The sequence below is a fragment of the Cyprinus carpio genome, chromosome A21, assembly GCF_018340385.1.
Source record: "Cyprinus carpio isolate SPL01 chromosome A21, ASM1834038v1, whole genome shotgun sequence".
Lineage (NCBI taxonomy): Eukaryota > Metazoa > Chordata > Actinopteri > Cypriniformes > Cyprinidae > Cyprinus > Cyprinus carpio.
Window position 1 is genome coordinate 14327883 of NC_056592.1, and position 24639 is coordinate 14352521.

General features: G+C 34.7%; 1 protein-coding gene across 18 annotated transcripts in view; it reads right to left on the minus strand.

Moving 5' to 3' along the window:
• nrxn2a (neurexin 2a) overlaps positions 1–24639 on the minus strand; it is a 282683-nt gene that overhangs the window by 237575 nt on the left and 20469 nt on the right. For 14 of the 18 annotated variants that reach the window (XM_042710979.1, XM_042710978.1, XM_042710975.1 and 11 more), the window contains 2 exons: positions 13737–13766; positions 13495–13533 (listed from right to left, as the gene is read on the minus strand). The exons of the other annotated variants lie outside the window; for them this stretch is intronic. In XM_042710979.1, the coding sequence (XP_042566913.1) occupies positions 13495–13533; positions 13737–13766 (69 nt within the window). The remainder of the gene's footprint in view (positions 1–13494; positions 13534–13736; positions 13767–24639) is intronic. 18 annotated transcript variants of the gene reach the window in all.

Consider the following 24639-nt stretch of genomic DNA (forward strand, 5'->3'; position numbering starts at 1 on the left):
GCATAAAAGAAAAATCAAAAATTTTGACCCATACAATGTTTTTTTTGGGCTATTGCTACAAATATATACCCAGCGACTCAAGACTGGTCTTGTGGTCCAGGGTCACATATGACAGTATGTTAAATATTGCCATTATTTTTACACCAGTAAACAAATGAAAAACGGGAATTAAATTTTAATTTTTTCCAGTGAGATTTGTAAATCAAAGGATTGAAAAAATCTAACAAAATTCTAACCACACCAAATGATACACAAAAAACAAAAAATTCAAAAATAAACTATAAAAACACAAATTAAAAAACCACAAAAAAAAAACAAAAAAAAAAAAAAAGTTTGATTAACAAAGTCCTAAAAATAAAGTGTAAAAATATTATTTAAAAAATTACAAATATATATTAATATATATATTATATATATATGATATTTATTTATTTATTTATAATATATAATATATATCACACTTAAATGTCATGAAATAAAGCCATATGCAAAAACATTTTAAAAATAAGCTGCTTTTTCTTCTTGCGATATACAAGTTGTTGTTTTGGTGATTTCAGTGTCAAATACGACCAAGACATTTCCTGGGTTTCCATGCAATTTTCCATGCACTTATCTCAATGAATAAATGAGCTCTTAGCAGATCTGACACTGATTGTCACCAAGCACGCAGCCAATCAGGTGACCTTTTCAAAGATCAGAACGGTTGGTTATGGCTGCATTGATTAATGTCCTCTTTAGGAGGTGATCTCTCAGAGAAAAACACAGGGTGCCCTAAACAAAAACAACCTAAAGCTGTAACAACAACAAAAAAATAAAGTAATATAAAAAAAAAAAAGAAAAAACAACATAACAAAACAAAGAATTAAAAAAAAAAAACCATACAAAATCATAAGAAAAAAAGTGTCTTCCAAGGTCATGTGGGAAAAAATCTTTTTCCTCCGGATCCCTTGGATGGAGAAATAGCGTGGCTCATCCGAAATGGGTATGCTTTGTAGATTAGGTCTTGGACTAGCTCTGAGCCCTGACCTTGCCAGCAACTTTGGCTTGGATTTCTACACGGATGAGATTCAGGGAGGAAAGAAGCACGGAGATTTACTTTCATTAATTCACCTAAAAAAATGCAAACGGGTTTACTCGCCACAGCAACAACAGCTGTGGGTCCCGAACCTCAGTGGTGAAGGCGGAGGGATCTCTCATTCGTTTGTTAGTTTGCATTTAGTATGCAGCACATGACTTTACAATCAAGGAACCCACAGTCTCAGGTGAGTAACTGTGGAGTGGTAAAGGGATTGTGTCTTTGTGATATTTACTACTGTGATACGATCTTGCCTTCAGAGGGGGGCAGCTGCATACCACAAATAAAATACACTCAACAAAAAAATCATATTAAATAAAAAAAGAATTTATTTCTGCCCTTCCTGTTTTTTGCTGGTTGTTGACAAATGTGTGAATAGGAGAAGGACAGGAAAGAGAGAAAGAGAGAGAGAGAGGGAGAAAGTGAGACAACATAAGCTTAAGATGAAAGAGAAATGCAGCTGCCTGCGAAATAAGCACTTATGAAAATCATGATTCCTTCTATTCCTCTTTTTCCTGTTCTGCTGAATGCCAAGGCCACATCAAGGACATGATACGCTCATTTAAACTCATCGCAAAGCCATTATACATTCAGGATTACGAATTAGCTTAGTTTGGGGCCTGGGTCATTAGTGATATCTTTCTGATTTGTGTGTGTGTGTGTGTGTGTGTGTGTGTGTGTGTGTGTGTGTGTGTGTGTGTGTGTGTGTGTGTGTGTGTGTGTGTATGTGAATGCATTTTAGTTGGCCTTAAATTAATATTCAGGGTTCAATACAAGTTAAGGTAAATTTAGAGCATTTATGGCATAAAATTGACTATGGCATAATGTTGAAATTCACTCATCCCTCATTTTCTTTAAAGGTGCACTTAGCAATTTTTGAAAAACACTTTTGACCACATTGACAGTCCCAAAACACACTTGCAGCCAATCAGCAGTAAGGGGTGTGTCTAGCAATGAAAGGGAGAAGAAAGTTCTAATTTAAATCACAATACAAATAATATCAAAACTACCATAGATAAAAATAAAAATAAAAAAATTAAAACTTAAAAAGAGAAAGGGATTTTATGGCTTGCCATGGCAGGAAAGTTGTAAAATTGCACATTTTCACATAGAAAAGCTTAGTAGATGAATGTTTCACACACAAAAAAATCATGTTAACACGTCTTGTGGCAATTCTATTGAAACAGTGAGTATTGTAATGTTTAAAAATTGGCTTTATTCACTTCCACTTCAAATCACTTCACTGTAATCCTGATTTTTCTTTCTTTCTTTTTTTTTTGTAGAGAAGGGACAAGTGAAAATTTATTTCTTTAGCAATCAAAATTATGCTGTTGACTGAGCTCATACTGAACCTAGAACATTTCTTAAATTATTGCTAAGATATATTACTGAAAATCAGCATTAGGCAGGTCAAGCTTATCGTTTCAAATGCAGACATTACTCTTGGAACATAAAATCCGCTGTTAAAATCGAGTCAGCTGTTTTGCTTTGCCACTAAATTCACCATGATATATTACCACTCCCACAAACCGATCCTGCATGTGACTGCATCCGACACACACTCATATTACACTGCTGACCTTTCAATTGCGGAAATCCACTCCAAAAATATCACACCGGTTCATATCTGTATGTAAAACAGCATCGAAGGGTCCCGCAGAGCAACGGTCTAAACACAGGCCTATCTCTGGAGGGTTCATGGGTAAATCATTCCCGTTCACAGGCTTCGGGCCGACCCGCACAGCCTCTTCAGTGGACCAGAGAGGTGATTAATCACTAGCCCCTTAATCATGCCCAAAGGTCCCGCTTTAATTAAAAACAAAGTTCTCTTTTCATTATTCCACTCCAACTGAAAGACGATAAGACCCCATTCCCCCATAACATATTACAGCCGGGGCCCCCACCTCTGTCTCTCTCACATCCGGAGACTGAGAGACTGCAAAGAGTGATGAAGAAACATACTAAAGCCACCATCTGAGCCAAAGAGGTAGCCACAGAGATTTAGACCTGTGGGACAATAAATTGTAAAAATAGACAATATAATAAAGTCTATTACAGAAAACACCTGCTTATTTAGCTGTGCGTGATAAGTACTCATTTCTTTTGTGCAGGTTATAAGCATTTCTTATATATTTTGTGCATTCAAAAGAAACTGAGAACTGTGTTTCAGAAATGACCTGTCACTAAGCTCCACCCCTCTTGGTTAGTGTTGCTAACTCAGACAAACATGATTTTCCAGTGCACTTTGCTGACAAAGAGGTAAAATTGACTGAATATTACTATTACAAATAAGAATCATGGCCCGGTTGCATGAAAACCCTTAAATGGTTTGACTTCAGGGTCTCCCCTAAGGGGGAAAAAATCCCTGAGGCAAGGGCTGTCTTTAAGAGAAATGTAACAAATGTCTTAACTGTCACCCAAAAAAAAGTTATACACATCATATATATTCTCTCACAAAAAAACACATTAGACACACATTCTCTATATATAAAAAATCCCACAAAAAAAACAAAACAAAACACAACATACACTTAAACAGGATTCATCATCTTTGCTACAAAAACTGCTAAACTACAAAATCTGTTATTAAAGAGATCTAGGCAAACAACATCCTGTGAGCTAACCAGCTTAACAGAATTGGAAACAAGAAAATGTAAACCAAACCACATCAAGGACAAAAAGCTATTCTTTTATTAGATGGAAAAAGAAGAAAACATCCAAGCCTGCCACTATCCATCAGTCACCAGACGAAAGCCTTGTATTAGATAATTAGCCAAATTATCTCAAGTGCACAGTGGAAGTGATAATGCACAATGCACATTGCTTCAAAGCATAACTTTATTTAGAATACCTTATTTTGATCAGTAAAATGACCCTGTGTTTGAGTTCAGCAGATGACTTGAGGGAGCTTTTTCCCTTCATTTATTAATTCCTTCAATTTTTTTATGGTGAAATGGTTATTAGGACTTTGCTGCAATGCATAACAAATTTTAAGGGAACACTTGAGTGAATAAGGGGAAATACTTAATGATAACCTTAGAGTACCTCAAGTGGAACCTTACACAGTGTCAGAATCAATCAAATACAACAGCCAATCAGAAACACATGTGGGCGGGATCTTTCTGGAAGTGAACTCAGATTAACATTGAAAAGATATATTTTATCACGAAAAGATACATTTTATCACGTTTCATCATGTCAATTATACAATAATTATCACAATTAATAATAGTAATAATAATAATAATAATCATATAATTATGTTTTATGCTGTTTAAAAAAAAAAAAAGTACCATTTTATAAAAGCAATAAGGAACTCATATTAAATATACTACATATTCAAAAATTCAAATGTAGCTGATCAGAGTGCTGAACTACAGAGTTTAATAACATAGCTGGTGCTGATAGCCTAGAGTAGAGTGTGTGCGCTTAACTGCTGTGGCTAATGGCTAATGGATCTCTTGGAAATGTCTGTCAAATCACTGAAAATGTTATTTTATAAAGAAGCTCGTCTTTCATCTTGAGTCACCTGGCGGGGAGGATACGGTGAGTTCAGATGTGTGATACAGTTCTCTAATTAAACGGAAGCCGTGTGTAGGAATATATCTGAGCTCCCGAAATACAGCGTGACGAAATTCACTGGAATATTTGCCTGGGATGGTAAATGTGGTTATTTCAGCATGGATAGGCACAGATGAGAAAACCTGACATGTGTGTCAATCACCTCAAACACATTTATTTTTTTTTGCCCTTGTCTAAAGGGTAACGTGTGTAAGAGTGTTCAAATGTATAAAAGCTTTCACAGCACTTCAGAGTTTCCAGACCACTCTAGCTGTCTGTATGTAATAGACAGATAAAGACAACCCGCGCTCAGGACATTACAATTCATGCTAGCGACCAATCCGTCCCCCACAAAAACCAGCTGCAGCTTAAAAGAAAACACATAAGTGAGTCCAAATGTTATTGGCGAGCCACATGTTTCTAACTGGCTCAAATCAAAATTGCTTGTGAATCTTGCTTGTATCTTGCTGCTGAATGCCACATCTAGGCCCCTGCGACTATGGAGAGAGAATGTGCATATCAAAACGCTTTCAGCAACCATGTGCTCTCTCAGGGGATGAGGGTTGAAAATATAATAAAAAAATAGAAGAATAATAAAAAAATTATTACCACATTATTCATCACCTGTGGAAAGAAAGAAAAGTCAAAAGTACAAAGTCAGAGACACCATTCCAGAACTTGGTTAAAAGATTACAGATGCATAAAACAGAAGCTCTGCTCATTATTCTTTTATCTAGTCACATTTTTGGTCCTTACATAAAGTAAATCGCTAATATCTTGAGACTTGCAAAGGATTCAATTGAGACTTTTTGAAATGACTTGCACACTGATTTGTAACAAGAATATGAATTAAAAAGCTGGCACTGTTATGGGGAAAGCACAAGGGAAAATAAATGGGTTGAGTTAAAAATAAAGAAATTAAATCATAATGGATTATGAGGTCCTATTTGTCACACCAAATGAAATGAAAAAAAAAAAAAACCCATACATTTACAGTGTATTACATAAATAGTTTTGCCCAGTGACGGAATGCCTACAGTATAAGCTCTTGAACACTGAAATTTCTCTAATTTACACAGCACATTACTCACATTGAAAGAATTAATTTTGCTCTGTTTGCAAACTATGAATACAAAAGCACCATATTTCCACTGGCAGCCAAAGCGGCTGTAATTCTGAGGAAACCAGCTGAATTTGTGCTAGTAGTGAGGGAGTGTGCAGGCGGCCCAAGGAAAAAAAAAAAATTTATCTGTTTTATGTCTTAATCAAACACTTAAAGTGTATAACCAATATTTTATAAATTCAGAGGAAAAGTAGGTCTGCCTTAAATAATGATGTCTCTAGTGCTCTGCGCACATAAATTATATCAACCAGAATGTCAAAAGAATTTGGCCAAAAGGAGACAAACAAAATTATAAAACATACATAAAACAGTGAAAGAGAATTTGATCTTTAAAGTCCAACTATACAACTGTGTTTTCTCTCAAAATGTGGTTTTGTATGTTGGTTTCAAATGTCAAAAGGTTTTCTTCACAATCTATTCAAACTAAAATCCTAACATCCTAATATTTTTTTGTAATATCTATTTGGGTAACAAATGAACACAGTACAACCACACTGACATTCATTTAAATGAGGGTGGTAGATATTGGCTGAAAGGTTGACAAGGTCAAAAACAAGAGTGTCATGTCAGGACTGACTGACTCAAATACAGTTTTGGTTTGCCAAACCAGTGTTTTGCCAAACCAATTCAACATACAGTTTACATATGTAATGCCAAAAAGTATTTTTAATGCCAAATAGTTGGTAATGCACCTTATAATGCAAAATATCATTGTATGATCTCATGAATAATTGTAACTGCAGCTATAATACTTATCTATTCATTGTTACACCTTTAGAAAGTATAATGCATTTAAACAAACAAACCTTGAAAATATTTCAAATTATTTATGAAAAGATTTAATGCATGACAACCTACATTATGAATACATTTCAGTCAAGTCCACTTCATCAAAGTATATTTATTTTAATTATATAGCATAGAGTTAGTGTTGGCGTTATGGTTCTGTTCTGGGCAAAACTCCCACGAGAGCAACAAGTCAAACCCCCCCCTGGGGTACACAACAGATCCAGTATATGCATGCATAATTACAATTGTAGAAAATACAAAATACATGATAGAGAACTGTATATGGGGAAAAGAAATCTGATTAGATTACAAGTTAAGTTAGGTTTAATTTGCGATCAACAATGCAATATAACATACGATCAAAAAATCGAAATATAAAATGACCAATAATATAGAATTTAAATGGACAGCTGTGATACGCGTCAAAACTGGATTGGTACACGTCAGGAACAGCTGACTCTTAGCTGATGCGAGCTTGACTGACGTGGCCTGACTGAACTAACATGATGCTTGATTTATCATGCATTGTACATTAAGTCTTTGAGTAAAGATTTAGCCAACAATTTTTAAAACCCAATATTACTTTATCCAATTCTTTCTGCTTCATGAATATTTCTGTGATTCAGTTCTGTTCAAATGTTTCTCAAAATCCATTAAACAGCTAGAATACATTTTATACAGTATAACGATATGATGTGGAAGGTAACTTCAGTTTGTATTTTATCTTTCGAAAAAATATAATCTTTTTAAACCATTATCAATAAATAGCAAGTTCCCATTGTGGCAGCTTAAGTCATATTATATGACAAAATGCCCAGCTATGTGAGTAACATGAACTAGAATGAAAATTTGTGACAGCTAGACCCCATCTTTTGTACATCATTCGTTTCATACTGATTCCAGCAGAACATGTTTGACACACAATCTCTCCATCAATGTACAAGATCCATGATTTCATGACAATTCATCTGTTGATAATAAACTGACTTAACATTTGCAAAAAATAAAATAATAAAATAAAATACAATTTTATTTTATAAACAAAACAAAACAAAATATCTGTTTGTGTTTCTACCAGCGATTGCAACAATTCTCTCAGCAGGTCAGATGCCCTGTGGTTTATTACTCACTCACTGAGATTACATACTTCTACAGTAAATGATCACATTCTTGAGGCCTGGGAAAAAATAATCTTTAGCACTGCTCATTTCATGTTCCTGTTGCTATACTAAAGTGGAACTCACAGGAGAGACAAAGACAGTGCTACATACTGTATAAAGGCTGCAAAACACAGAGATCAATGCAAATATACATTAAATACCCATTGAATAATGTGATTGAATAATGTTATAATGACATAAGCTGTGTCAGTAAGAGCTATGAGTTGTTGTTAGCGTATATAATTACAAACATGCTTTTACTAAATGTCACATTTTCCCTACTCCATATAATAGTCAACACCATATGAAATGATTTTGTCAAGGATTCAATCATTAAATATACAGATATTAAAGAATTGCAGCAGTAAATATAGAGAGATTCTGGTGGTAAAATGGACAGAAATTGTGCCCCTTTTATTTCTTTGGTTTTCAAGGTTTCAATTATGCGATCTTCAGGTGTGAAAGAAGTATTTTACAAATGTCCCTAGGATGAAACAGTTGGGTCGCAAAAATATTCTGCAGCAGTGTGAAACACTTAAAAATAGAAACTGTTGCAGTTATTGCTGCTAATGAGAGTGTAACTAGTCTTTGACTATAAAGGGACTCTTTTTTTCCCACAGGGAACAACTGGTTGTTACATAACTTTATTAAATACAATAACAATTTATCCTGGGTATTCATAAACTGACATTTCATAAACATTTCTAAATGCTCTTATCTGCATATTTGCAGGTGTCAGTGTCACTCAGTATGTGACCTGCACATCCTCATGATTTATATTGCAGACTGTACTATCAATTCAACCCTAAAAATAAATTTTAAAATAAAATAAACTTAACAAACAAACATTCACACATTCTCACCAACCAACATATATTCACCTCTCAAAACATTTTCCCCAGAAACTCTCAAATGACTTTTTATACAGCACACAGTGTTTCAATGACTGTCCAAAGCATGTGAATATGAGCCATGCAAATGAGAGTCTGTTGCTAAGCATCTAATTGTAACATTCTAACAGCATATTCTAACATAGTGGTACTAAGCCCACTACTAAATTACAAGTGTGAAACATACTTTTACCCCAGGTTAAAAGCGAGGTTTAGAACAATGATATGCCGGGGTTAAGCACTAGGTAAAAAGCCCTTTACTGCAATGTGCCAATTCAATTCCACTTCTGAAACACAAGTCCGTTTTTTCTTGCTTCCACGGAAGCACAAGATGTTCTTTAGATCATTCCCAAATCATGCAGAACAACATGATCATCAGGTTTTACATAAACTCCTGGAGTTCATGCAGTTTGAGTGCTGCTGTCTTTAGAGCAAAAGGGGGCATACTAAATAAATTAAGATTCATATTAATATTTGACTTCAGCTTTTCACTCCAATTTTAATGCTGTTAATGAAATTTGTAATGATATAAAACATAATTTTCACTAGTGGTCTTGAATGTCTGTTCAGTATACAGTTAAGATATACATCTCTTCTGCTATGATAGAAGCAAAACATACTTTTATCTTTTCAGAAGAATGGAAGCTATCTGAAAACTTTTAACAGACTTTGTCAATGTCGACAACAGAAAACAAATGAAAAAAAGCAAAAGAAGAGCTAAAGCCTAACCACTAGCTGACAAATGTGTTTATTCTCAAATAAAAGCACTCCACGCTGCTGCCTGTCATAAGGGTGGGCGCAAGGCTCTCACTGAAGGTGACACTTTGCCGTACTGAATTAGAAATTTTTTGATTTAAGAGATGGGAACTCAAAATAAAGTATCTAGAGTTTAATCAAGGCACCATTACAGTGCAATAAATTCAGGCAAAGTAAACATCATTGGGAAGTTGTTGCAACCATGAAACATTACTGTTTACCAAAACATTTTCTTTCCAATTAGCAGCTTGCACTCATTACTCTAGTTTTGGATGAATAGGCACATTGAATAAGGTTACGGTGGTATCGTGTAGGGAAGTTTCACAAGTGAAGACAAGAAAAAAAACACTTTCCATCTGTTCATGTTTCTGTTGTATAGACCTTTGATAGTGCTAGATCCCCCAATCCCTCCCCCAAGACAAATGACTTGTTATTTGAGGACATCAATCTTTTCATTTATCAAAACGTATTAGTACATAATTCATTCCAGGAAAAATTATGTAGAGTAGTTCCAAATGTTGTCTGTGTGAGCAAAACATAAAAAAAAAAAACTCTAATCCCACAAAAAAAAAAAAATTTCGTAGTCAATATGAGACCCCAGCAAATGTGACAAAAAAAAAAAAAATCCCTTTTTTCTCCAACAGATCAATCTCTTAGCATTTGATCTGTGAGCACAGCCAGAGGCCGAGCTGAGAAAAATGAAAACGTATCCCTTCAGCAGCAGTCCTGCATACAAAAGACAAACTCTATAAGCAAAGACACGTGCTGGGTTATCTGCTATATATATATATATAAGTTATTTTGCTATAATATATAATATATATATATATAATATATATTATATTAATATATATATATATTTATGGGCTTATTTTTTTTTCCTTGCTTTAAATGGTTAAAGGTGCAACGTAAATAAAGCCTGCTGAAGACTACTGTCCCGCATCCTTGCTAGTAATTAAGGTCACTCATTAGTACCTTATAATTAACAATCTGGGTCGAATATCCCCCACCCACACTGTAATTAAAAGTCTCTATTACACTTCAGAGCCCACAGGGGCAGAGTCTTCTTTCTCTGCTGTCTCTTGTCTTGACCTCAGCTGACTCTGGGGCCAAGGAAACTATATAATCCTTTGGATAAAAGAAAAGCTGTACAGTTTGTCTGAATAATATAAAGAACCTGACTGTCTTGGTCAAATATCTCCAGGTGGGCAGACAGAAGTTTATACTGCCATCCAACTGTCATATAAAAAACACAAAAAACTCACAATTTACACACAACATTAGGGGGGATGGTGTGGTCAATTTCTTGGGGGGGGGGGGTATTTGGGGTTTGTCCCATAGCTAATTTTACACAATGATTACAAAATTTGTCTAAAAATGTTTTTATTTAATAAAAAATTTGCCTTATAAAACAAACTATTATTTTTAAGCTTTTTTTCTGAAATGGAGGAATTTGGGTCAGAACTGCTAATTAAACAATATTTTGCTGAATGTGTTTTTGTGTTGGCACCTTGGCTGGTTTAGGACTGTCATGGATAAATAAAGATGACAATAAAACCGCCCGTAGGTGGCAGCAAATCCCTGTTTTAATAAATGATTTATTGAATCATTCAAATCAAACATTTGCTCAAAACTGATTCTGATTAGAAACAAAACAAGTGAAAGGACCATGGAATCACTGGCTCACATGATTCGTTCAAAAATAGATTAATTCAAGGAATGAAACACCATGTTGCTCTACACTGCTGTATAGATTATTAGCATATTTATGTGCTGATATTCAGAAAAGTACATTGCTTGTGCAATAAATATAAAACCATAAAAACTCATACATAGGTATTTCTTTCTTTCATTGAAATAAAAATAAATTCAAACTAAATTCAAACTAACTCCATCCATCATTCAATGAATCCTTACTCACAATAAGATTTTTTTTTTTTTTTTTTTTAAGCCAATTACACTACACTCTCATCTCAGTCCCTCACAATCACACATACAGCACAATGACATTATGTCAGGGGAATGTCATTAAATTCTAATCAAGAAAAAATCATACCTTCAGTTGTCTTCTTTTTAAAGAACTTCAAAAGTTGCGCTTGAACCATATTGCACGAAAAATGACAGAAACTTGCTTTAGCTTGTGCGCAACTTGTTACAGTATCGAGCACTGGTTGGCCAATAACTGTTATTTAGTTTGCAAATTATCATAAGTAGAGAATTTTAACATTTAATTTGCACAATAAATCTTACATAATACAGAACATTATTAATCTAAAGGGGATGGTTAGGGGGGATGGTGGTTTCACTGGGGGGATGATTTTTGCCCTGAGCACAGTGCTCCCAAAGGTAGGCAGCATAATGATTCTGATTGTTTACTTTGTCAAATACTCTAAGGCAGAATAGCATGTATCCTTCTCAATGCATGCTGGGATTTTTTCTTCTGGGATTTCTTATATTTAAATGTATAAATTAAAACATGTAAATCAAAATATGTGTGAACCAGGTATATTTTTTGCTTATTAGAGTAGCTTGTCAGTAGCTTAGCAACAAGCTAACACCAAACTCTATTGGAATCCATTGCTACACATATATCCACAATTCAATCACTTCTGAGGAACAAGTACAATAAAATCCTTAAAATTCACTTATGAGCATCCATTATGGTTAGGATGCTGCCTTGGAAGGCAGCTGTTTATGTAGGCATTAGGCAGTGAGGTAGTGAGGCAGCTAACTAGGTTTTGGAACAGAGCCAATTTAATCCTTAAAAGTCAGAAGAATAAACGAACACAATGCATTACACATGTTAGTGTTTGTTTGCAGTCTCCAGATTACAAACTCAAATACTGAAAATAATCATAACTGACTTGACTGAAAAGCTAGAGAGAGAAAAAAAATGCTTCATTAATATTATAAATTAATGTAGTTTAAGCTTTGAAATTATACCACACCAACAGAGAAAGGATGCTGTGAAACACCACATAGATCTGCAAAAACATATTTTTCTTTCTTTTCTTTTTTCGTTTTTTAAAAGTAATTTGAAAGTAAAGTAATCAAAACGGTAATATGGTGGAATTTTATTTTACACTTTTTCTATTTAAAAGTTTTCTATTTTAATATAAATACTTTTGGTTTTCTATTTTAATATATTTTATGCTATTTTTTTCTGTGACAAATCTGAATTTTTTTTATCTTCGGCATCACACCATCCTTCACAAAATCATTTTAATATTTTTGCAATATTTTTTTTTTTCATCTAAGCGTATTCATTTCCTTCTTAAAAATATATAAAAAAATACATAAAAAAAAATGAATTACTTTAAATATTTTTATAAATTATGATAAAATGTTGAATAGCGTATTCATTTCCTTCTTAAAAATATTTAAGAAATGACTTTTGAACAAATGAAAGATTTATTTTAAGTATATCATTTTTTCATATATGTGTGTGCATATCAAAAGGAACAATTTATTATTTTGATGAAGACATACATCCTCATGTGAGCTTCATGAACCAATCATTAGCAAATCCTGCAATTAGCGAACCCTGCTTATCTCACACAGGCCTGTAATCACTTGAAGTAATTAAGATTGACAGGTCAGTAAAGGGAATCAAGGAATCAAGCTGCCTTCTGTTATTGCTACAGACAGCGAGTGTGCTGTGTCTAAATTTGTTAGATAAATATGACTGATTGAAGTGTTTTTGCATTTCAAGCGGCGGCTCGGTAGACTACTCTTATAAAAAAATAATTGCAGTTTTAAAGCTTAGCCTGACTACACTGCAATTCAGCGAACATGCAGATAAAAGAATGTGAAGTGTATAATAGATAGTGTAATGACAGTTATCAGCCACCACAATGAGTCGCTTCAGCTGAAAGAAGAGGCAAGAAACATTTCAAACAGGTACATTATTTGCATTTTAGGTACACACCCGTAATAAAAGATAGAAAACATTTAGCACATATTTAAAATAAAACTCACATTCAATCGTCAGCTTTCAATCAAAACTACTCATCTTTTTTTAATAAAGCCAAACAGCTAGAATGACAGCAGAGCTCTGGCTCTGTGCATTCTGGGTACGGTTTGTGACCGCACAACACCAGGACCAAAACAAACATGTGAGGGAGAGCGTAAGAGCGTTACCTGCTGCAGGAGTGGCCATCAGAGGAGCTGCTCCTGGGGCTGGGCCAGTGGACAGGACAGGGGTGAGGAGACGCACATGGAGAACACACAGATAGCAGAGAATGAAAGGGCACAGAAACCAACGGGACAAAGAAATGGAAGGAAAATAAGGTAGATTAAATGAGTTGTGGAAGCAAGGGTTAGGTACAAATAGAGGGGAATCGAAAAAGAAAAAGGAAAAGGAAATGGGAGAGGCCCCATACCTTGGCTCTTTAACGTCAGGTGCGCCAGACCTTGAAGGAAAAAACAGGAAAAAGAAAAAAAAGAAATAAGAGGGTCATAAAAAAAGGCACGGGCGGAAACGAAAAGCATTGTCACAACGTTTGACTGCAGTTTGTGACAGACATCCTGAGGCAAACACGGATGCCAAATTTAAAGGAAACCAAAGGAGAGGGGAAAAAAAGGAGGAAGGTAAAATAAACACACACTTCTTCAAGGGAGGGCAATAAGAGGTGTTGAGGAGAAAAGAAAGGGAGGGAGGGAGGGAGGGAAGGAGGGAAGGGAAAGGGTGAGGAAAAAAGCATTTCAACTGGCACAAGTGCCAAAAAGGCACTTGCTCACAAAAAAAATGCTTTTTCTCCTAATGGAGCACATATTTAGTGTTTGGCAGATAGCATTCCTTAGATCACACGCTTCTATGCTATAGCAGTTACACCCATAAATGTTGCATTCGAAAGCCACAGACTCATAAAATAGCAAAGAGAGATCAGAAAGCAGTGGGGAAATGTCTCATAAAAAGCAGCAGGGACCAAGATAAATTCTCTCAAGCACACAGAGGCAACCCATCCCAGACGGTCTATCGTCTTGCTAACAGACAAAAGCCTGCGAGTTGATTTCACCACTGTAATAATGTATGCAGCTTGACAGCTCAATACCAATCAATTACACACACCGATGCGGGAGCCATTATCCAGCAGTTTGCGTTCTGTAATCACAATGCCAGAAGACAATCAAGAGGAATTGCTATGCAAAAACAGACAATAAGAAAAACAAAAAACAATCAGGAGTAAATACTACACAAAACCAAATAAAATCCGACCAAAACAGAGGGGTCAGACATACGAATAACTGGTGAGGAGATGTTTGATCGGGTTCTATTTAATATCAAATGCCGTAAACAAACTGGAAACAAAGGGACACAAACAAGATCAGAAAAATAATGCATCAACTGGGAGCTTCGTGAAAAACCACATTAACTCCATTTCCGCCTTTCCGCACTTACTCCATGTTGTGAGGAATATGATTACCTTCAGGAATGCCACACATTAGCTGTGAACACTCTCTGGTGAACTGAACTGCATTCAAGGCGATATTTAATTGAAAAGGGAGAATGTTTCCTTCAAATTCCAAATGCACCTCCAAGGAAACACATGGCAAAAACAATCCCAGATTTAAAGAGACCGGGCCTGCTTGGAGCTCTCATCACCTATGCGTTCATTACCATGAAACAAAGGAATATTATGATTATGGAGAGGAGCGTTATAGTGCCATTGTTCTCTCTAATGTTCCTGTGTGATTCCTTGACAATTACCATGGTACCATCGCTTGCCCTGCTACTTCTATGCTGCACTCTATTAGCGAGATAACGCACCTGTAGAATAGATCATTGTAACTGGGAGTTACTAGTCATTGTGCAGCCAATTCCTTAAAAAATATCATAAATGAAGGGAGCGAAACGATAAAAGACGGTTTGGTTTCTGAGAACAGAACAAGAGCTGCAACTCGTGAAGAATAGCAATATGCGAAATCGCAAGGGATATGGTAAACAATGATACAGAGACAATATCTAAGGAAAGCACAATGGCGGTATCTGAACAATGTGCGAGACTTGTGTGTTTTAGAAAAATAAAACAACCATTCTAAATACATAATATGAACATTCATTAATATATTATTTAAATATCTAAATATATAATATGACGATTCAAAATCATATATTATATTATATTATATTATATAATATTATATTAAATATTTTAATTTTTTATTTTTCATTATAATATAATATTATATTTTTAATTTATTATATTATATTACAGTGGTTCTCAATTCCGGTCCTCGAGTAACACCGCTCCACACATTTTGTATGTTTCTCTTATCACTTCAGATGTTTGTTCCATTTGACCATAAGGGCCCTGCTAAGTGGACATCACAGGATATTCTGCCATGATTCCAGTTCAGGGGGAGTGTATACTGTATGTTCCATTCAAATGGTATTTATTTACAGAGGTATATTATGTCACACTTCACACTTCTCTAGTAGTACTTCATCTGTGTGTGAAGACGCTGCAGGCGGTGGCGTAGCACAAATCTGTGAATGAATGATCCGAAGTGAAGTACATTTCAACAGACTTTACCTGCTCAGGGAGTAGGGAGCAATGAACACTGTGTAGGGACCCTGTCAATTGGAACATAGTTCATGCATAGAGTGCCCTTCTTAAGAAGAGCGGTGAGTATGCAAGATTGTTGTTATAACCACTGTTATGATATATTATATTATGTTATGTTGTTATGTTATGTGTTATATTATGTTATGTTATGTAATAGTCTTTGCTCATTTAAATATTTAAATATATAACATGACTATTTAAAAGTCACATTATAGTACAGTATTCTATATTTTAATAGTACCTGTGCAATGCTGCAAGCTATAGCTGCTCAGAAAAGATGTTTTGTGTAAAGCTGAATTAAAAAATGAACATTACATACTAACATCCCTAATGTGATGGCAAAGTTCTTCGTTTAAAGAAGAATTTTAGGAAATGGCTGGCATGAAATACTTTTTTTGCTGACATGTGCTGCAGTGTGACTGTGACATGCTGTACTCTATCTAAATCCAGAATGAAACAGAATTTTACTAATTCTTTTTATAATTATAATTGTTATTCATGCAGCTTTTATGAGCTCATATTAATTGAGAGGGCACATTGACTATTAGTACATTTGAAAAGTCATTTGTCACACCGCAGAACCATTTAGCTAAAGAAAATGAATAAAGGTGATAAAACTGATGAAAAACCTGAAACAGTGACCAGCACTTAAAATGTACTGTCCCTTAAACACTAATTTAAACTGTAACCGAAAATCTTTTATTTAAAAAAATGGCTTAATTTTGTACGCTCTGAATAATTGTGTTACCTTCAAGTAAATAATAGGCCAACTCAAATGCAGAGTTCATTAAAGTGCCCCTATTATGCATTTTCGAATATTACCTTTCATGCAGTGTGTAATGTAGCTGTCTGTGAATGTAAACGATCTGCGAAGTTGTGAATCCAACAGTGCACGATAAGTAAGGTTATTGTCTCCTATATACAGTAGTCAACATTTTAAGTGGATCAAAACCTTTCATCAAAGTTGTCCCAAAATTAAAACAATACCCATTCTTGTCTTAGTACAACTTTGATTAACTTTTTTAATCCACTTCAAATGTTGACTACTGTATATATATATTAGGGGTGTCGCAATAAACTGGTATTGATGATAACCGTGATATTCAAAGCAACAATTATCAATATCGTGTTAATTTAGTACCTGGTTGAGCTCCCAGGTGGCAGTATTGTGCCTTAATGCTGACACCTGTCACACAAGAAGAAGACGCAGTGCTCATAGCTACTCCGTGTTTGTCAGAGTAAGTTGCCATTATTTTACTAGTCATAGAATGGGAAATGTTATATTAACCTGTTAACAGCAGTTTTCTGTGTTCATATATTTAAGTAAAGGGTGATTATTTTAATAAGTACCGCATTTTCTTTACTCATCTTATTTTTGTACTTGCAATCAACACTTTATTTCTTTGTTCGATTCTATTAACAGTTACACGATTAAAACTGATCTTGAAAAACTGAGCGACCACATTGCTACATTAAACTCATAAAATGTTAAGTTGGTTGCAGTGCCATGCATTTAATGCCTCATTTGCAGTCATTCTTTAATAAGGTTCATCAGTTAACATTGGTTAATTACATTAGTTAACATATATAAATAACATAAATAATAATGAACAATATTTCCACAGCATTTATTAATCTTAGTTCATGTTAATTTCAGCATGATACTGAATGCATTATTAAAATCACTTATGCATTATTAAAATCATAAGTTGTGTTTGTAAACATTAATGCACTGTGAACTAGCATGAACAATAAATTACTATTTTCATTAACATTAACAAAGGTTAATAAATTGTGTAATAAATGTATTGTTCATTGTTCATTCAGGTTAGTTAATACATTACTTTTAACAAATGACATCTTATTGTAAAGTGTTACCATTAATATTTATTCATCATACTGTTGAACTTGACAGTATTTTCTCTCTTGTTATTTCATAGGAGCTTAAAAAAAAAGATGGAGAAAGCCATCATCTTGTGCCCTGCATTTACCAGAAAAACTCAATAAACAAAGTAAAAAATTATTTGACTGATATCTTTTCCCCCCAAGGTTTCTATAGATATCACGATATATCGACATTGTGAATTCTTATGGCCACAATAACCGTGATATGAAAAAATCGAATATCGTGACAGCCCTAATATATATATATATATATATATATATATATATATATATATAGACTCTGAACAGTCTTATCCAGTCTCACTTCCATAATGCTTGCCTATGTTCTACATTGTCCGCCACAAACAACTTGCCGCATCCTCAAACACAATAGCATGCACTATACGCGTTAGACCAATCACAAAGGACTAGTGGTCGACCGATATATATCGGCCCATTTTTGCCATTTTTCAAATATCGGCACCGGCCAATAAGTTTTTATGCTTGGCCGATGTGTTTGAGGCGGGACTTTTATTTTGATGAAAGAAAAGGCAGCTGAGAATGAAAAATATCTGAGAAAGGCAGTGCCTGCGCGCACACAGCTCCCATTCTCCCTCTTGTTCACTGTCGTCATTAACAGTTCTGTCTAATACGGATAGAAATCTGTCTAATAAATGTACAGAATGGTTAAACAAAGGAATTAATGTATACAAAGAGTATTATAACTATTGGTTTTATATTATTAGTAATAGAAAGGCAAACATTATAATACTTTCTCGTTTGCCGTCAGTATTAAGCAAATACGCATTTATATCATTTAAAAAAACTTTGAATGGCTAAATAACATCTCACAAACCTTGCAAATGTAGTCGAATCCAGCTGTGAGATCTTGTGAAGTGTGCATTTTTATCCAGCATGATCGTGTGTTCTTTGTGTGATGGTCAGTCCGTGTGAATTGAATGCTTTAAACTTTAGAACTTCAAATTATGCTGCACTTTAAGCATTTGCCCACTATCATATTCATGTCATTTTCTCTGTGTGCTGTATGTAAAATGAGTGTTACCCTGGCTTTATTTGAAAAATATGATTCCCAATGCACACAAACTTCCCAGAATACTGAGTGCCCAGTTGGTTACAGTGTTTACTTCCTTTTTAATTATATTTTAATTAAATATTCATTTATTTGTGAAAAAACTTTTGTCATCTAAATTATGTTTATTTTACACATTTATTTTTTAATCCATTGCGAATGATTTCAAATTTCTTAAATATTAATTAAAATTAAAAAAAAAAATTATATAGGTTTTATAACGGCCCCCTGCTTTCCAAGATATCGGCATCAGCTGTCAAAACACCAATATCGGTCGACCACTACAAAGGACTAGGCCATCTAACCAATCAGTGCAATGTAGGCTCATGGAAAGGAGAACTGATTCTTCGAACTGCTTCAAATGAATCGGTAACAAATCATTGAGAACTGAGGTGAAATTTAATGTATATTATGAGAAAACTAAACTAAATTTTTATCTATCATTTGAATCAAAAAAACCTGTGACTCAGGAGACTCCCAAAACTATATTAGAAACCTTAAAAAGCTTATAATAGGGGCACTTTAAAGCAATTGAATTCATTTTAATCCTATTTCATCAGACAAATTCAACTTAATAAAGGTTTATAAACATATATATTATATAAACATATATATTATATATATATATATATATATATATATATATATATATATATATATATATATATTACACACACACAGACACAGTGTTGGGTGTAACGCGTTACTAACTAAATTACTGCTTATTTTTAGGTAATTTAATTACAGTTACTTATAAAGCATTTGCGTTACATACAGTAAATCATTTCAACAGTCCTAAAATCAATATTGAATTTGAAATCTAAATTTACCGTCTAAAGATATAATTGAATGCAGCGTCTTTAACCCTCTGCATGCCAGCGCGTTCACTTTCAGTTTTTCCTGATTCACAGAGAAACCTTAAATACTCAGATACAGATAAGACTAAAATCAATCGAATCTAAAAAGGGGCTACTTCTATTTGTGTACACTGACAATAACTACAAAACATTGTGCATTTGCAAAATAAACAAAACAAGCAGGGTGCAATTTCTGCCGTCTATGTCTCCGTGAGCAACTTTCTACACGTCACAAACACAGCGAATATCTGGCACAGAGAAATGAGAAATATGGTGTCTACCATCAAACAAAAACAACAAAAATGAAAACCAACATTCTCCTAAAAACAGAATCCATATGAATCACCAAACAATAAAAAACCATAACCTTGTAGTTCATCAAACATCTGTATACATTAAACATATTAAAACACATAAAGAGAACCTCTTTTATTTATAAATGACCCCACATCAGAACCTCTTTTATTTATAAATGACCCCACATCCAGACTTTCTTCTGCATGTGTTTTAGCAGTTTTTTTTCCCAACACCTGAAATGGTGTTCTTTTGCCTCATTCATTCTAATTTTAGTCACAAAAAACTATAAAAGTGTCTGTCCCATGATTCCATCTGCCACTAGTCATATCTCAACTGTCACATCTGTTTCGTATAACAGTTTATGCCACAGTGACTTCTCAAATTTGAAAAATGAAGATGAAATTACCTACAAACTGGCACATAATGGAGTATAGTGAAAAAGCCAACTGTATCAACAGATAGTAAGGGAGCACACAACCACCCGGGAATTAAAAAACAGCACACACCTTGTTAACAATATTTAAACAAAAATCGGCGCAGCAAAAATAAATAAATAAATAAATTGGTTGTGGAGCTGCTCTACTGTGAAATGGAGGCATTTACACCATGTTTACATTTACATTCCCAACACAACAAACTAAACTAAAAAGAACAAACAAACAAACAAAAATAAAAAATAAATATTAATTGATTTTGGTCTCTCAGTTCCATTACATTTTAAAGCCACGTGCCATTGCATTAAGGAATTTTTTCATTAAGCCGTTTCTCCCACAACCGTCAATTTCACTTGCACTCTCCGATTTGTGAAGTGGGTGGGGGTGCGATTTATTCAGCCAATTTAACAGACAGATACAAAGCCGGACAGTAATGGCTCATGGAGAAGTCTCACTTCGCTCCCAGCGATGCACATTTTAATATGAAACAGGTAGAGCGGCTCATACACTGAGCTGAACAGTGGACAGAGTGGCAGTAGCCTTGAGGTGTTGGTATTTTCAAAAGGAGCATATGTTTCATGTAAACATTTATTTTCAGAGAATGCAAATGCAAGGCGTCATTGCCACAGCGCTTTCTGACGTGGAGAGGCCTGCTGCAGACGTCTGCATTGAAATGCGGTGGCCCATCTGCGTTGGCATAGCAACAGGCTCCTGTGTCTCCCTTAGTATGACGTGGTTGGCGCAACTAACCCACTCCCTTCCTGCCTGCTCCTCTCTCGCTTTGCTTCTCCTGTTCTTGCTCTGTTATCATGGCCATTCACCTCCACCTGTCTGGCTTAATCTGGATGAAAGACCATTTATATAAAGATTACAAAAGATTTCATTTATTAAAAACTATACTAGTAAAGATTTCATTTATGATGTACTAGACCCAGCTACCAACTCAAAAATAATTCAAATCAAGATCGAGCTTTCATTTAAAAAAAAAAAAAAAAAAAACATTTATTTTGAAAAGAGATACTAATGAGAAACGATTCAAACTCAAAATATTACATAGGATCTCATCATTTTGAAATATCCCATTACTTCAAGATTATTATTTTGAGATAACATCATTACTTTCAGATATCATTATTTTGAGACATTTTTAGAGATACTCCTTAATAGATATATTATTTAAAAGAAACTACCCTAGATGCAAACTCAGTAATTTTACATTTTAAAATAATGACATTAAAATATTGAAATATGTTTTCTGAAGCAACTCAAAACAATGAGATATTATCTTAAAATAAAGTAAATCACGATTATTCGAGATCATCATTTTAAGAGACTAACTCAAAATGACTAGATAATATCTCAAACAATAATGTGTGAAATAATGACCTGTGTGATGGATTTTGTTTATTTGATGTGGCAGAAACACGAATGCCTTGCAGTAGAGCAGAGCAGAGCATTATTGCCACACACAAGATCATAGACATTATAAAAAGAGAAAAATCACATGCTGCCTCCATCTGTGAATACTAAGAATTCTCAGGAAGCAAGTGACTGCCAGAGTCTCATAAGCTACTAGTGACAAGATACTTTGCAAATGCTCAGTACATAAAACTCTAAGCCATAACAGATTCTCTATCTACTGCATATCAAAACCTGATCTCTGATTAGCTCCTGTACGGCACTGAGTGAGAAACTTCTGAATATGCGGAGAGGGGATTAGTCTAAAACTCCTGGAGGCTTTCCTTCAGATGGAGGATTATATCAAGGTCACAAGTACTGGGAGGATTGGGCATGGCAGTGCCAGCTGTACCCACCCTTTTGATGTCCTCACATGCCCATGCTCTCAAGGGCAGCTGACGGTCATGGTCACTGCGGTCAAGCCTGCTCTGCTTTACCTAACTAGAGCAAAAGTTTGATGCAGAAGAGCTGAGCTTTGGATTACACTCCGCCACTCAAGACCGGCACCGATGCCTAAAAGAGCAGCAGTGACATAAGAGCATTTCCTCTAAGGATGGAAGCAGAGGTATGATAAGACTGTAAACATCCTGAAGCTGACGGTATGCATGAGAGCACAGACGGCTAACTGAGGCATCTCAACATCCCAAAACATGCTCTCTACACTCACACCGTCAAGTCATATGACCATGGCACAAAGTAACAAGTGTAAATGTGAGTAAAGCACGGCATCCTGCAGGGATGTAGAGATTTGTTTAAAACCCTGAATAAATGTAATCCTGGGTTATCTATCTACTTTTCATTGTCCATACTCTACCCTGGGCTAGTGCTTAATCCTGGGGTCATGTTTCAAATTTTCACACTGTACATTTTTAAGCATTGTTATTTGTATAATAACGCTCTTATCTGAATATATGTTGCTTATTTATGAAGTCAACAACACTGACTGGATGAAAACAGCTTGTGTCACTATAAAAATGTTGCAACCCAGTTTGGCGGTATTAAGTCTGCTGAAATGTATCAAAGCAAATTAAACAGCACAAAGACAGATGCTGAAATTAAACAGCATTTCTGTGGCTGTACAAAGTGCATTAGACGTTTGTTTAGTTAGTAATGCTTTACAAGAAGGTTCAATTCATTAACACTAGTTAATGCATTTGGTATCATGAACTAACAGAGCATTTTTTTCACAGCATTTATTAATTTATAAATTTAAGTGCCATTTTTCATTGTTAACTCATGTTTATTCACAATACATTAACAAATGATCATTTACGAAATATGTTAAAAAAAATTAACCTACACTACCATTACAAAGTTTGGAGACTGTAAGATTTATGATTTTAAGTGTCTTATGCTCATCAAGGCTGCATTTATTTAACCAAAAATACCATAAAACAGTATAATTGTGAAATATAATTACAATTTAAAATAACAGTTAGATATTTTAACACGGTGTCCTAACTACATGCGACACGACGCCGTGACGCGCGGTAAATGTATTGTTTCCATGTTAAATGGAGTTTACCTTAGATCTTGAAAATAAATGAAAGCAAACGTACATTAAGACTGTGAACTGTGGATATTTACTTTTAATGATGTTAAAAAGTTTAATATTAGATGATTAGATGATAAACATATCGACTTCGTTGGAAGTGCAGTGTACTTCTGAGTGGCTGTGTGTTTGAGTGATTCTGTCTGATTACGTTGTTGTGTCACATCTAGTGTGGACAGCCAAATTGCTTGTCGCTGGAATCTTATCGTGTCGCGTGTAGTTAGGACATGGTGAATGACATTCAATGAAATTTATTCCTGTGAGGGCAAAGCTGATTTTTTAGAAGCCATCACACCAGTCTTCAGTGTCACATGATCCTTCAGAATCATTCAGATATGCTCATTTGGTGCTCAAGAAACATTTCTTATCAATGTTGAAAACATTTGACCGGTTTAATGTTTTTGATGAAATCATGCTTCATTTCAGAAGTCTTTGATAAATAGGTTTAAAATAACAGCATTTATTAGAAAAAGATTTTTTGTAAATTTGTAAATCTTTACTGACACTTTTGATCAATTCAATGCATCCTTGTTGAAAAAAAGAGAAAAGAAAAAAAAAATGTCTGAAAGGTAGTGTAGATTAATAAATGCTGCAAAAGTACCATTGTTTTAAGAAATTGTGAAAAACATGATGATGATTTGAACAGAAACCCCTGCTAAAATGGTCTGAGTTCTAAATATTAACTAAATATTAATATTAACTTTGAATACTTCCTAACCAGCGAGTTCTGATTTCGGTCAATCAGCTTTACTGTAATTTTTGGTCCTCCAACTAGACAAGCACAAAACTGACACGAATCATCTCGGAAATCCATGCAGATGGTATTTTCAGCAGTGACATGGCTAAGGCATCCAACCAACACAAAAACATATTTTCTCATATCTGCTTTCTGCTACAACACCTCCATCTTCCTGTGACCACCCAAACATGAACAGACCTATCCACAAACACTTACTGGATCTCCATGTGACAGAATTTTAATGCCGTACATACACAAACTGATGCGACAAATCAAGCTTTTCAGATGTCACACTGCATTCCAAAGAAGGTGACGAAAAAAAGCGGAGTGGTTGCGAGTTTGCTTGAACGAGTGTCATTTTTGTTTTCATGCATTCTGCACTAGAAACAAAGTGCTGACACTTTG